General features: G+C 34.1%; 1 protein-coding gene and 1 pseudogene across 2 annotated transcripts in view; one reads left to right on the forward strand and one right to left on the reverse strand.

The window, feature by feature from the left end:
- The window catches only part of Cfap96 (cilia and flagella associated protein 96), a 32,440-nt gene that overhangs the window by 16,829 nt on the left and 816 nt on the right, over positions 1-14,795 (reverse strand). For both annotated transcript variants that reach the window (XM_003469186.5, XM_023564822.2), the window contains exons 2-5: positions 13,332-13,504; positions 11,435-11,654; positions 8,691-8,828; positions 8,514-8,589 (exon numbers count right to left, since the gene is read on the reverse strand). In XM_003469186.5, the coding sequence (XP_003469234.1) occupies positions 8,514-8,589; positions 8,691-8,828; positions 11,435-11,654; positions 13,332-13,431 (534 nt within the window). In that variant the 5' untranslated portion in view covers positions 13,432-13,504. The remainder of the gene's footprint in view (positions 1-8,513; positions 8,590-8,690; positions 8,829-11,434; positions 11,655-13,331; positions 13,505-14,795) is intronic.
- On the forward strand, positions 4,297-6,781 carry LOC106027532 (epidermal growth factor receptor substrate 15-like; annotated as a pseudogene).

Genomic DNA, 14,795 nt, shown 5'->3' on the forward strand with positions numbered 1-14,795 from the left:
GAAGGGATCATGAAAAATCAATCCGACAGATACTAGGTTATGCAAAGAAAAAGAACATAAGATTTTTAGGAATCAATAAAAAACTCAGAAGATAGCATAAAGGAAATAAAAAAACCTGTTCACAGAAGTAGTGCCAGAAAACTTCTTGAATATGAAAAAAGAATTCAACATGTAGGTAAGTAAGGCATATAGAACTCCAATGAGCCATCATCAAAAAAAAAAAAAAAACTACACCAAAGCATAGTCAAAATTTCAGAAATTCAACACACTAACAGAATATTAAAAGCTGTTAGAGAAAAGAAACAATTATAGGGAAGTCCATCAGAATCATAGTAGACATCTTAGGCCAAACACTTAAATCAAGGAAAAGCTGGAATGAAGTATTTCAAGTCCTAAAAGAAAACAATCTCCAACTCAGATTAATGTGCCCTGAAAAGTTATCTTTCAAAATTGAAGGAGAAATAAGGTATTTCCATGATAACAACTGAAGAAATCCATGACCACCAAACCACCAATACAAAAAGTTCTCAAAGACATTTTATAAAAAGACAATGAAGACAGCAATTCCATGAATCAATAGAATGAATCTACTATTCAAGGAAAGCAATTAACAGAGGGGGAAGGAAGGGAATCAACAACAGGAAAATAATATGACACAGATAAGTCAATATATATGAGTTATAACCCTAAATGTAAATGGTCTCAATTCACCAGTCAAAAGAAACAGACTGGCAGAATGAATTAAGAAACAGACCCAAGCTGGGCATGGTGGCGCACTCCTGTAATTCCAGCACTTGGGAGGCTGAGGCAGGCAGATCGTTGTAAGTTCGAGACCAGCCTGAGCTACAGTGAGCCCAAGGCCAGCCTGACTGTGTAGCCAGATCCTGTCTCAAAAAGACAAAAAAGAAAAGAAAAGACACAGATTCAACAATACTCTGCATACAAGAAACACATTTAATTCAAAAAGAAATTCATATACTGAAAGTTGAAGAAGGAAAAACAATACTCCATGAGACACGAACACAGCAAAAGCAGACATAGCTAACTCTAATTTGCAAACAAAGTGGGTTCCAAGCCAAGACTGATCAGAAGAGACTACCTATTTGCTAAGAGAACACTCCATGAGGAAAAGATAATAGTCATAAGTAAATATGTAACAAACACCAATGTACCCAGCATATAAAACAAATATTAATGGACATGGAAAAAAATCAAATAAGTACTAATACAATTATAATGTGGGATCTCAATACTCCACTGTAACAAATACATTGACTTAACAAAAAAGAGTTGAATGAAACCTCGGGAAAAAAAAGGATTTAGTGATATCTATAGGCATTCTTCCCCACAACAACAGAATATACATTCTTCTCAGATGCACACAGGATACTCTCCAAAACAGACCATATACTAGCTCATAGAATATGCTTACATAAATGCAAAGGAACTGAAATTATCCCATGCATATTATCAGATCATAGTGCAATTAAATTGGAAATCAATGGCAAAAGAAACCACAAAAATTGCATAAACATATAAAAACTAACACACTCTCCTGAACAACCAATGGATCACAAACAAAGAAGACATTTTCTACAATTAAACAATAATGCCAGTACAACACACTAGAACTTACAGAGCACAATGAAAGCTGTCCTATGAGGGAAATTTATAAAAGTGAATTCCCACATCAGAAAAAGAGTGAGCTCAAATAAATAACATAATATTAAACATCGAGCTTCTATAACAAGAAGAATAAGTTAAACTCAAAGCTCATGAGGGAGGAAATTATAAAGAGCGAAATTAATGCAGTGGAAACTAGCAATATAAAAAACATCAATGAATCAAAGAGTTTGTTTTTTGAAAGATCAAATTAAACAGACAAGCCTTTAGCCAACTTTATCAAAAAAAGGGGACAAGGACAGACTCAAATTCATGCAATTAGGACTGAAAAGGGTAAAATAACAATGGATCCTGAAGATCATCAATACCTACTTTGAGAAACTGTGCTCTAATAAGAAGGGAAAACACAGAAGAAATAGACAGGTTTCCAGATACATATGTATTACCAAACCTAAATTAAGAAGATATAAAAATTCTAAACAACCCGGTATCAGTCAATGAAACTGAAAACATAATTTAAAAAACTATCAACAAAGGAAAGCTCAGGGCCTGACAGATTCATTGCTGAGATTTACAAGGAATTTAGAGAAGATCTAATGCCACTATCCTTAAAGTATTCAATGAAATTAAAAGAGAAGCAACACCCCCAAACTCATTCCTGGAAACAAGCATTAACCTTGATACCAAAATGAGAGAAAGATCCAACCAAAAAAAAAAAAAAAAAACTACAAGCCAATATCCTTAATGAACATAGATGTGAAAATCCTCAGTAAGATACTGTGAAACACAATACAACAAATCATAAAGAAGGTTATATACCATGACCAAGTGAAATTCATTACAGAGATGCAGGGATGCATCAACATACAAAAATCAACAAATGTAATACACCATATTAACAGAACCAAGGACAAAAATTGTATGATCATCTCAATAGATATTGAAAAAGTATTTGACAAAATCCAACACCCATTCATATAAAAAACAACCTTCAGAAAACTGGAATACAATGTCTTTATCTCAATCTAATAAAAGTCATCTACCACAAACTAAAAAAAAAAAAAAATCATACCCCCAATTTTAAAGACCCAGTTCAAAAATGAGCATCTTGAATATACATTTCTCAAATGAAGCACAAACAGCAATATATGAAAAAATGTTCAATATCAGTGGTCAGAGATACAAACTGCAATAACGCTGAGATTCCAGCTCACCTCAGAAAGAATGGTAATCATCAAAAAATAAATCAATATCAAATACTGGTGAGGGTGTGAAGAAAAAGGAACCTTTCTCCACTGTTAGTGGGAGTGTAGACTGGTGCAACCACTGTAGAAATCAGTGTGGAGATTCCTCAAAAATCTAGGACTAGAGGTTGCATTCAAACAAGCTCTTCTCCTTCTTGATACCTTCCTGAAAGAAAAGTATGATGCTTTTCTTTCAGGAAAACATAGCAATATATGCATGCCTATGCTTATAGGAGCACAATTTGTAATCGGTACATCTCGGAAAGAGCCTAAATATTCATCAACCAATGAATGAAAAAGTGGCTTTTCCCTACAATGGATTACTACTCTGCTATAAAGATTAGCTTGAGACATTTCTAGGTAATGGGTGTGACTTGAGATCATACTCTTAAGTGAAGTAAATCAGACATAGTTTAAATATTGCACTCTGTTTCTCTGATGTTAGAAACTGAAAGGGTAAATAAGGACTAAAATGTGTAACAGATATTGTGAAACAGGAAGAAAATGTTCAAATGTGCAAGTAAACTAGAGAAGTGGGAGAGGGAAAGGAAGGGAAAAGAAAAAAAGGAGAATAAAATGAAAAATGGCAACAAAGCTTTTGTAAATAAGGTGAGGAAGAAGGGTTTGAAAAGAGTGGAGGGAAATAGGGAAAGAAGAATCAAGATATATCATGTACACATTCCCTATGATACTGGTCATATGATCAGTATGTATATCTAAAATGTACCTATTTATTAATCTGAAATAATAAAAATTGAGTTCCTTTATTTTATTCACCTGTAAATATTTCCTCATATAAATAATGTTTCATCTTAAGTCTAATGTGTCCAAAGTGAACAGAAGAGGTAAATGTCAGTACATTTTAGTTTTTACTTCTGCCACTTAATAAAAGGCACAGTTTTCATCTCGTTCTGTCCCCCATAGGTATAGATTCATTCTCTACACACTCCTTTCCCATTACCCCACCACTTCTCCATTCTGTCCACACCATAAAGGCTCTTTGAACAGCCCTAAATAATTATAATTTTCTTAAGCACAGGATATTAACATACACTGGCAATATGGCTGAGGCTTAGTTTGCAAGTTTTCACAATATACAACACAGAGGGACTGAGCCTGGCAAGCGTGAGGTCACGAGTTTAATCCCCACTACCACAAAACAAGAACATAGGGGATCAGTCTAAGATAGACAGAAGTCTCACCGTTAGACATAGACAGGTATGGCAAACTATAGCAAGAGGTAAAATATTCCAAATCTTGAAAAAAGTTAAGAGGATCTACAGCAAGATGTGGAAATCTAACATCAAAAAAGCAAAATTATCGCAGTTTATAAGCATAATTCTGATATAAAGAGAATCAACGAGCTCCTCCCACCCCAAACTCCCGTCCACCCATCCTTCCTTCCCCTCCTGGGCATGATGGAGACTCCATGGCTGCGCCAGTCCAGCTCTCCCTGATGCAGTTATCAAGTAGGAATTCAAGAATTTAGCACATGCACCGACAGGTTGATAAGGCAACACTGGAAGGGTGTTGGCTTCAGATGCCGCTGCTTTCCTAAAAGCATCAGTATTTGCAGACTTCATACTTGGAAAGATTTTGGATTTAACTGACACAGATAACAAAGGCATCCTAAACAAGAATATTTTATTGCTTTGCATGTCGCAGTACGTGCCTAGAGTGAACTGGTAGTTTCGCTGAATAGATTGAACTTGGTTGCTCCTCCACTAAGATTTCATGATACCAATAGTCCTTTGCTAACCAGTGGAACTTCTGCAGCTGAACTCCTATGGGCTATACAATCCGAAGGTAAGGCCATATGATATAATCTTTGATAGTTTAAACCCAGTGAATAGATTTTTGCCTGTGATCAAGTGAAACGAATGTTGTTCAACTTTAAGGGACCTGTGGAAATCTTTGGAAGAGTTTGAGAGTGATAGTGACCATGATGGAATGCTTGACAGAGATGAGTCTGTAGTTGACATTTTTTTTTTTTTTTTTTTTGGTATATTGTGTAGTGGGAAAAACCCTGTGCTAATGTCTTTGCCTCCAGCTTTAGTGCCGATTTCTAAAAGAAAAATTTGGGTTGTATACCCAGAAGAGAGTGCTAGATTGATGAAATCTTCCTGAAAACAGATAAAGATACGGATGAATTTTGTCTGGATTGGAGGTCCATGAAATCTTCCTAAAAACAGGTTTACTTTCTACCTTACTAGCCTATATTTGGGCATTTGATGACACAAAGGACTGAGGCAAGCTTTCAAAGGATCATTTTGCTTTGGCTTTTCATCTAATCAAAAGCCAATAAAAAGGTGATCCTATTTACATGCTTATTGAGGTGATTCTACTATCAGCCAGGACAGCTTTGCAAAAGAACATCATAGGATCAAGTCCTGTTGTAGATTTCTCTGCTTCTTAAGGAGCTAGATACCCTTTATAATGAAATAGTTGGCCTGCAGAGGAAAACAATTATTAGAACAGGGCCTTAGGAGAAAGAAGATACTATTAAAAAGAGGACAACTGAGGCTCAGGGTCTTCAAGATGAAGCTCAAAGGGAGAATGTTAATCTGCAAAACCTACAGACCTAGAAGCAGCAAATACAGGAACTTCTCGAGGAACTGGATGAGCATAGAGCCTAACCAGAGGAGCAACTCAAAGAAGTCAGACAGAAATGCACTGAAGAGGCCCGCTTGATCTCATCTTTGAAAACTGAAATCACTGGTCAAGAATCACAGATCTCTACTTATGAGGAAGAACTGGTCAAAGTTAGAAAAGAGCTGAGACACCTACAACAAGGCTTGGAGAGTGTGGAGCAGGAAAGGCTCAGCTGGAATCTCTTCAGCAGCACCTGCAAGAGTCAACAGGAAATCAGTTCAGTGCAAAACACTGATGAAATGAAATACCTGGAAACCATAGTAATCAATCAAATTGATGCAACAGCTCACACCGTGTTCTTGTAAATAGCTCTACAGATTACTGCAGCTTCAGCACCAGCAGCAGCAAAGCAGTCAACCTTAATGAACCTGCTGAAGGCCAGAGCAACCAACAGTGTGAGCCCATATACCAGGAGTCTCAAGTAGGAAGTAGTCCTGACATAACCACCTTCAGAGGAGACTGACAAACATGAAGTGGTGACCGCAGCTGTTAATGAAAGTTTGTCCTGAAGTTGACAATGCCAGACATGCAAAAGAGGAAAATCCATTTAATGAAAAATCAAGTTCACTGATTCAGTTGCAAATACAAACTTGGATTTTTTTCCAGTCTGACCCTTTTGTTGGCAGTAAACCTTTCCATGATCCTTTTGGGAAAACTGACCCATTTGGAGATGATCCTTTCAAAAGTTCAGATCCTTTGCATCTGACTGTTTTTTTCAAACAATCTTCTACTGACCCTTTTGCCACTTCAGATACTGACAGTTTTGGTGCACCCAGAAATAGCAATAATGCATTGATGGAATCACTGAAGCACAAATGACCCTTTTGCTTGTTTTTGGAAATGAATCATTTGGAGGTAAATTTGCAGACTTTGCCACATTGTCAAAGTTCAACAACGGAGATGCTTTAGTTTAGCTATGTTGAGCTCTGTCAACAGTGTGGCCACTCCAAAAAAAAATGTTTCAGGAAACACTGGTCAAGAACAAAGTTGTATCCCAGCCCTGCCACCAAAGAACTCCAAGACCTTGCCCACCGTCATCTGGGAAAACACTCATCAACAAACTGGATTCTTCTGACACCTTTAAAGTAAATAATCCATTTCAGCCTTTTCCAGGCAGTGATAGCCCCAAAGAAAGAGAGTCTGATATGTTTTATGATTTATTCACTTCTACTACTGCCAATGAAGAGGCTGACCCAAACAATTTTGCTAACTTCAATGCTTATCACCCTGAAGATGTGATTGAATGGGCTAATGGACAGTGAGAGAGAGGAAGAGCAGAGGGCTTACCTGACTGAACCAGCAAGGCTTAGTTAGAACTGGCCAGTGCATTTAGCAAATCTGAGGTATCAGAAGCATAAAGAATTCTCTTGTTCTTTGTCAACAACACAAATATTCTCCTTCCTGAATACTGACGCTATCTACCATGCATATCAAAACTACGTATTAGCATAGGGATACAAAGAGTTTAAGATTCCTGTAAATGTGACAAAGTCTAGGTTTTTTTCTCAACTCTATTTCAGGTTCATCTCTTATTTTATCTTTTCTTTGAAAAGCAGTAAATCAGATGAGACCATTTCACCTAGGCTCCTCTGGTGTGCATTTACTGTGAGCTTCTGCCTGTCTCTGCTACCTTCACTGTACAGCTGGAGCATCCAAGCTTCTGGGGCCACCCTTTGCTACCCTTGATGTGCAATTATTCCAGTAGGAGCAAGTGAGGTTCTTAAAGTCTGCAACATTCGCCCACTTTGAATGGTTGAAGGAGAGGAAGGAAAGGACTTATTTCTTTTATGATTGGCCCAAACTGGCTAAAGTGCCTTTTTAAATTTCCTTAAAGTAAAAATAGTATTCCATATGCTTTTTAGAGAAAAAGAGAAATATTTTGCATAGGTCAGCTTCACTATTGAAAAAGAGTTGCTTTGGGTTGAACCATTTTAACTTGAGAGTCAAATTTTTCCTAAATAAAAACATTAAAGTTCATATGTGAAATATATTTTTACAAACAATTGTCTCTGGATTTGAAGAATCTTAGATCAATAAATATCTCTCCATATGTCTGCTAACTAAGAAAATCAATTTCTTACAAACAAGATTTGTAAGAAATTATTCATTTTAAGTGCCAGTAGAGGAAACTTTATCACTTAAAATATACTCATCAGCATAAGCTAAGCAAAAATCAACATGCAGCCATTCTGCCTTAGCTTGGCACTGTCGTCTTTTGTTCATGACAGGTTTATTCTTATACATTTGAAGAAGAAACATTAGTAAGCTAGAACTAAAAGGTATTTTAATTTTTCTCTTCTTTTTGTTTGTTTCTTGTCTCATGAGGGCTCAACTTGAAATATAAACACTTACTGACTGCAAATGGAAAAGTGACATGTATTATACCACATTGCTTTTTTTCATCTTTGCAGTTTAAATTAGTTTATTTACTCTCCATGTTTCTCACCTATAAAATTGAAAAGCCAGCAAAAAAAGAAATTATTTTAATTGAGAAAGAGAAGAGCCCTTCAAATATCAAAATTTTTCATATGTTAAAAGCCCATTAACAGAAAAGCCCAGATCTAGCAGAAAGCTGAATCTGAGAAAGACAGTAAAGAGTCTGTAAATTTTATTCTTAATTTTTAAATGTATAACTGACTTAGATGATTTACTAAATACCAGGATAAAGAAAAATGTGCCTGAAAACTAATTAAAGTTGTCTGGAGTCACAAGTCAATGTGGTATTGATCAATATTAAGAGAATAAGTTATTGCCTAGCTTATAAATAAATTAAAACTATCTAATTTCAAAACAAAGGAGAACAGGGCTGGAAACAAAGGAGAATGTGGCTCAGTGGCAGCACTCTTGCACTGTATGCCTAGGACCCTGGGTTTGATCCCCAGCACAAAAAAAAAAAAAAAGTATTAACAAAAAGAGAATAAGACAAAACATAATTAGGTCACAAGATCAACCAAATAAAAGAAAGCTTGAACAATTCAAAATAGATTATTTTACCTTAAAATTTAGCTTTGATGCATCATACAAATCAGAGGAGTGTGGAAGTTGTTTGCCTATGGTAACATTTGCATAGCTAAGGAAGAAAGAAAGGTGACTTCAGAGTTCAGAAATTTAAATTTTATTTTATTTTGTACAATTCAAAACAAATGAGACAAAGTATTGAAAATATCTTACCCATATCCTGTTCCTTTTTTTCCTGGGTTTGTGTATAAATTCTTTCCTGGTGGCTCATATTTGTCCCTGGGCCTTAATTCTGCACTGAAGAATGGCACTGGACCACCTATTGTTCCATAGTAGCTTCCTAATCCACATCTTAAATACAGTTATTTTTGTTTTTTAAAAAAGTGAAATGTTAAAAGCTCAAATTTCATGTCACATAATTCAACAATATTTTTAAAGATTGAAAAAGGAGAAAATATATATAATAGAATTGTCTTGCTTAACTTTGGTAAGAAAAAACATCCATTGGTTATTTTTCATCAAATTTTATTTTCCTTTTCAAAGTCATAAACTTTGAGACATTTCAGTTTTATGTTTATTTCAAGTGTTCTACATAAATAAAACTATGGTATTTAGAAAGTTAGAATAGCTCCCATTGATTCTGTTAACTAGAATAATGAGAACTTTGAGGGTCTTCAAATGAATTTCTGTGCATCATAAGATAATGACTAATTTCTTTTAATTATCCAATCATTAAAAATATTTGTAAAATATATTTAAAATAAATATTTTCACTACTGATGGCAAAGTAAATCACACAGAATTTTGCTGCCAATTTTTTCTTTTTGGTTTACATTTATTACTTTATTATAAAAGAATATTAACCAAATATTTTGTACAATTTTTATATATATTTTTCTGGGCACAGTGCCTATCCAATCAAACTATTTTGTTACCCAGCAATGTGCTATAGCTATTTTATTTTCACAATAAAAAAGATAAGTATGTTAATAACAGTCATAATCTCTAATTCCCAAGTTATCACTAAAATAAGATTTTTAATCAGAAAATGGCCTACAACAAATGTAACATTATTATGAAAAGATGACACTACACATTTAAGTTAGTCTTTTCAAAACTTAGATACCAACACTGATTATTTACTACTTCTAGCCTATAAGTAAACATTCCATCAAGAGGGATTATTTTCATTAATTCTTACATAAGAATATGCCATAAACTTCTAAATCACAATAAGAAAAAGAAATGACATTGCAGAGAAAAGGATAATTATACACAAGCATAATTTAACTACGACGTAATTTAACATAAACATTAAAAGTCACTACATTTAGAATGCATTAAATGCATATGGTTGGGGGGTAAAGAGAGACTAGATTTTATCAGTGAATACACATGTGCTGAAATATTATACTACGTCCCAAGAATATATAAAATATATGTTAATAAAAAATAAAACAAATATTTAAAAAATAAAGTTTAGTAAAGAGAAAGAGATACTGCTAAAACAATCATGAAGAGAAAAATGCCTATACTTGCATGGTTTCATGTTGAATAATTGCTTAAATGAGGGTTTCTTATTTATATCACCAGTCTCTCTTTTTGAAAACATCTTTGGAACTCACTAAGTCCAGATTTTTTTTTTTTTACAAATCTTTGTCCTTTCAAAAGAAAGGCAAACTAATATAATTATACAACTGTTATTTCTCATACATAAATTAATATATGAGATAGAAATTCTCAGTTATTACCACATGAGTCAAAATTAATAAAGACTAAAAAGCAAAACAAAAGTTATACAAAGGGCAAAATACATATACTATATGAAAAATAAAGTAGCAGCCAAAAGAAAAAATATACTCCAAAATTCATATCTAAGAAAAAATAAAGTCCAACAGTAATAAGATTAAAAGTAAATAATTCCAATCTATACAAAGTGTAGAAGTTGAAAAAAATGAAACTTTAATAACGCAAAAGAAGAAATTCTTCACTCTGAATAAAGAAATTATGTTTTCTTAGAAGACAAAATTTCCTGTTAGAAAGACCTCTCAGTTATGGAAATGCAGTTTTACAGTTTGACTAATCTCAAGAAGTTATAGAAAATAATCACAAAATTATACTTTAATCAGTCCTCATCTATCATAAATTCTGCAGTGAGAGAGTCAAAGTTCTTGATTATGACTGAAAAACATCCTTTAAAACTTAGCTCTAAGGGGCTGGGGATTTAGCTTAGTGGCATAAGCGCCTGCCTTGCAAGCAGGCAGTCGTGAGTTCAATCCCCAGTACCGATAAAAAAGAAAAGGACAAAAAAACAAAAAACAAAAAAACCTTAGCTCTATAGCCTAATATAATACAGACTGCATAGTTTTAATAAACTAATGATTGAATAGTATGAAAAAGATAAATCTTCACATTGACAAACTGTTGTAATTAAAATATTGCTAAACCCTATAAATATATCTTCACAGTTTTTTTTGAGACATGCCCACACAGTAATTTAAAAGTAATGTATCTTTGGTAAATTCTTTATCTGAAAAGCGTTTCTCCTGCTGGTGCAGACCTGCAACCCCAGGACTCAGGAGGTTGTGGCAGGAGATCACTGCAAGTTTGAGGCCAGCCTGAAATGCACAGTGAAACCTTGTCTCAAAAAAAAAAAAAAAGGATTGCTCCTAATTTCACGTTTATAATTTTATAATTTACATTTAATTCACATTTTTATAATTCATATTTAATTATTATAAACTAATAGAGGACATATATTCAAAATCATCATGAAAATATTCTTAAAATTACCTGTCAATCTAAATCGTCCAATATAACTATCTTCATCTAAGACAAACTACATTAACAATCATACTTAAAAGTTAATCTTACATAAGTAACTCCTACAGAAAACATACATTTAAGTTAGATAGAGAAAGATACAAGAGATCCATTTAAAACTATTTACCACTTACAGTTTTTTCTCTCCGCTACTAGGCAGGAAGGCTTTGCCTAAATTTTTTTTGGCTTCTTCCATCATATGCCGTCTCCTCACTTGATTCATATTTACATAGCCTTCACCTTCAAAAATCCTCGTATACTGAGAATCAAAATAACCTGCCTGGAGATGTGACATTACTTTGGTTCCTCCAGGTAGCATCTGCCTATTTTTGCTTGCAGCCTCATTAAAGGGTCCTTAAAAATAAATTAGAAATATTATAATTTTGAGCTCACTAGTAATTAAGGGACATAAAAAATAACAGATAAGTTCCAGGTATGGTGGTACACGCTTGTAATTCCAGCACTCAAGAGGCTGAGGCAGGAAGATTACTGCAAGTTGTAGGTCAGCCTGGGTTACATAGTGAATTCGTGGCCACCCTGAACATCGCAGCAAGACCCTGTCTCAAAAATAAACAAATAAATAAATAAAATTTAAAAATAATAAATATAAATATGTTAATAACAACCATAATCGCCAATTACCAAGTTATCACTGAAATAAGACTTTAATAAGAAAATGGCCTACAACAGACAAGTTTACAAATGTGATTTGAGCCAGTTCTGAGTTTGAGGTCCAAAACAGTTTCAAAAGGTTCACTGAAAGTTCTGAGTAAAAGGTTATTTTCACAAAAATAGCTTTCATGAAATCATCTGAATATTTACAGTAGGGTCCTTGTTATACATTCCAAATTTTAGAGATGGAAGAGAACTTACAGGTTATCTAACCCAACATTTTTCCATTTACTCGCAGGAAATATCATGCAATGTCAGTAAAAGTGCGCATACGTTGGAAAGAAGGGTGTTGCACACTCAAATTGAAGTAATTCTCCTGCTAGGTATACACTCAAGATACATGAGTGTCTGCATCCACTAAAAGACATGAACAAATATGTTCATAGCACTTTCATTCTTAACCAAAATTAACAACCCAAACGTTTGTCAACAGACTAGATTGTAAAAATTCTGGTATTTATAAAATGAAAAACTAGTACTAGGGTAAATACTAAATACTGTTATTATAAATATTTAGAACTTTTATAATTAAGAGTTAGGAGAGCTTCATTTGAGAAATCCTAAAAAGTGTAAAGATTTTTTTAAGTGTAAAAACCCATAAATTCAAGGACATACTGAAATGTGAATCTGCATCACTGATTTTTAACTTAAATTTTAGAAAGGTATTACACTCAAATAGTTTCAAATTCAATGGTATAAAAATGTTTCACAATAAGTTTTCTTCCATCACATGGCCACCAATTTCCTCTTCCACAGTCAATGATGTTAATTTTGTCTGACAATTTCTAGCTACGCTTATGTAAATATTACATATCCTTTTTTCATTTTTAATGCTTAACATAATATATACACTATTCCACACCTTGCTTATTTAACAATTCGCCTCAGAGAAATTTCCTTATCAACCCATTCTTTTTTTAGACGTTAATGGAGATAGTTTAAAGACATCTATTTTTGTTCTTTTATTATGACTTTTCTAAAAATTCTTTGGCATTTCATTTCCAGGAAAGTGATATTGGATAGCTTTCTTCGATGCAAATGCAAATGCCCTTTGTAGAGTGGAGTACTCCACCCTAAAAAGAAAAAAAAGCTAACAGCAAAATATTTCAGGAAAAACTTGCTATGTACCTTTGGAAAGAAGTAAAACTACCTAAAAGGATACTGTGTATTGGTTGGTGAGCCAATAAAATGAGCTTTCTACCCATAAAATAAAATTCTCTCTTAATTCTATTGCAACATAATATGTTAGTCAACTTTAGAACTCAATGCTTTAAGATACAGGTCATATAAAATATCATTTTACCTTAAAATGAAATTTCATATAAAAATTTCCATTATGAAAATATTAAATGTACTTACGGTTAAATGGTGACACATATTTATCACCAATAGTGGTGTATCCCATCTCACTGAAGAGGCCAATTCTCTCCATGTCTGTCTTCCCTACTTCTCCAGGCATGGTTGCTTCTTGTGTTGGTAACCTTAAAAAGGTCCTTAGAGCTGTTTTTCTTATATCAAAATCCTACTTTGCTCTGAAAAATAACATGGGAAAAGTTTAGCCAAAACATGCTTATTAAATTTCAATCCAATTTTCAGTTTATGAGTTTTAATATTCTCTATAAACTATGTGATGAGAGAATCCACTCTGTAGGGCCAGAGGAGATCACTAAGGTTCAGAAGCAGCACCATGAAGTCTCCCTTTGACTCTATATGGACAAAGGGCCTACAAGTGATAAAGGAATATGTATGATATCATCTGCCATTTATCTGCTGGAAATGACAAAATTGCTACCATGTAGTACTGTAAATATTGTGCAAATTATATCCTTCTTTGGAGAAGTTTAAGGCAGATTTTAAAATCATAATTATATAATGATAGACATTTTATACTTCAGATAAAATGACTTCAGCATACTGTACTGTTCCTCATATTAAAAGTATAACTTAGCTTTTCAGAATGTAGAACACATTAGATACTGCCCTGTGGCAGCTGAGTTTTTTCAAGTTTAAACATAAAAACTGTGCAAAATTAGTTCATAAAACAAATGAGAGAGGTCAATTACATAGGCAAGATGAAAATGAGCAAAACAAAACATCCACAATGCATTCTGAGGATTCCTTAAAGGGAAGACGGCAACTACAAGGTTTTTTTAAAAGCCTGCAGGGCAGGCGCTGCGAGGTATATCCCCAACCCTGTTAACTGGGCATTTCAAACAAAGATAAATTATCACATTAAACATGCTAAATATTAACTTAGAACTTAAAACATGATCTTAACAGGAGGTCCAAAGAGCTAAAAAAAAAAAAATACTTGCTCCCAATTCATCCTAATGTTTTTAGACAACATCTGTGAGGCACACAAAAGTCGTACACTTGTGAACAAAGCAATCATTGGTTTATGCTTCCCAGTTTGTAATTCAACGAAGTCCTTTTCTTGGACTCTGGGCTGCATCTGTCTTCTTCCAGCTGGCAGATCGCGGCCCTTCCACCCACAGTACCATTTTAGGCAGGTAATGCAGGGCGCCGACCTCTTCCTTACCCCGGGTAACACTGATCTTTCACATTACTCAGTTTGTTCATCATTTCTTTAATCTCAGCATAGCGGTATGTATGTCTCCTTCTAGGACTTCATCATGGTTATCTACTATATCACTATTTTATATTCGTGGTGTACAGATCTGCATATTGTTTTCCCCACTAAAGGGACTCCACCAACCCAGGAACTGTGGATAGAGTTTCATTGTTCCTCACTTTTTTTGACATGGGGGTCTTCACTATTTTGCCCAAGCTGAGTTCGAACTCCTGGGCTTTAGTGACACCCCT

Source organism: Cavia porcellus, unplaced genomic scaffold (assembly GCF_034190915.1).
Source record: "Cavia porcellus strain 051 isolate PalLab524CR breed Dunkin Hartley unplaced genomic scaffold, mCavPor4.1 scaffold_24, whole genome shotgun sequence".
NCBI classification, from domain to species: Eukaryota; Metazoa; Chordata; class Mammalia; order Rodentia; family Caviidae; genus Cavia; species Cavia porcellus.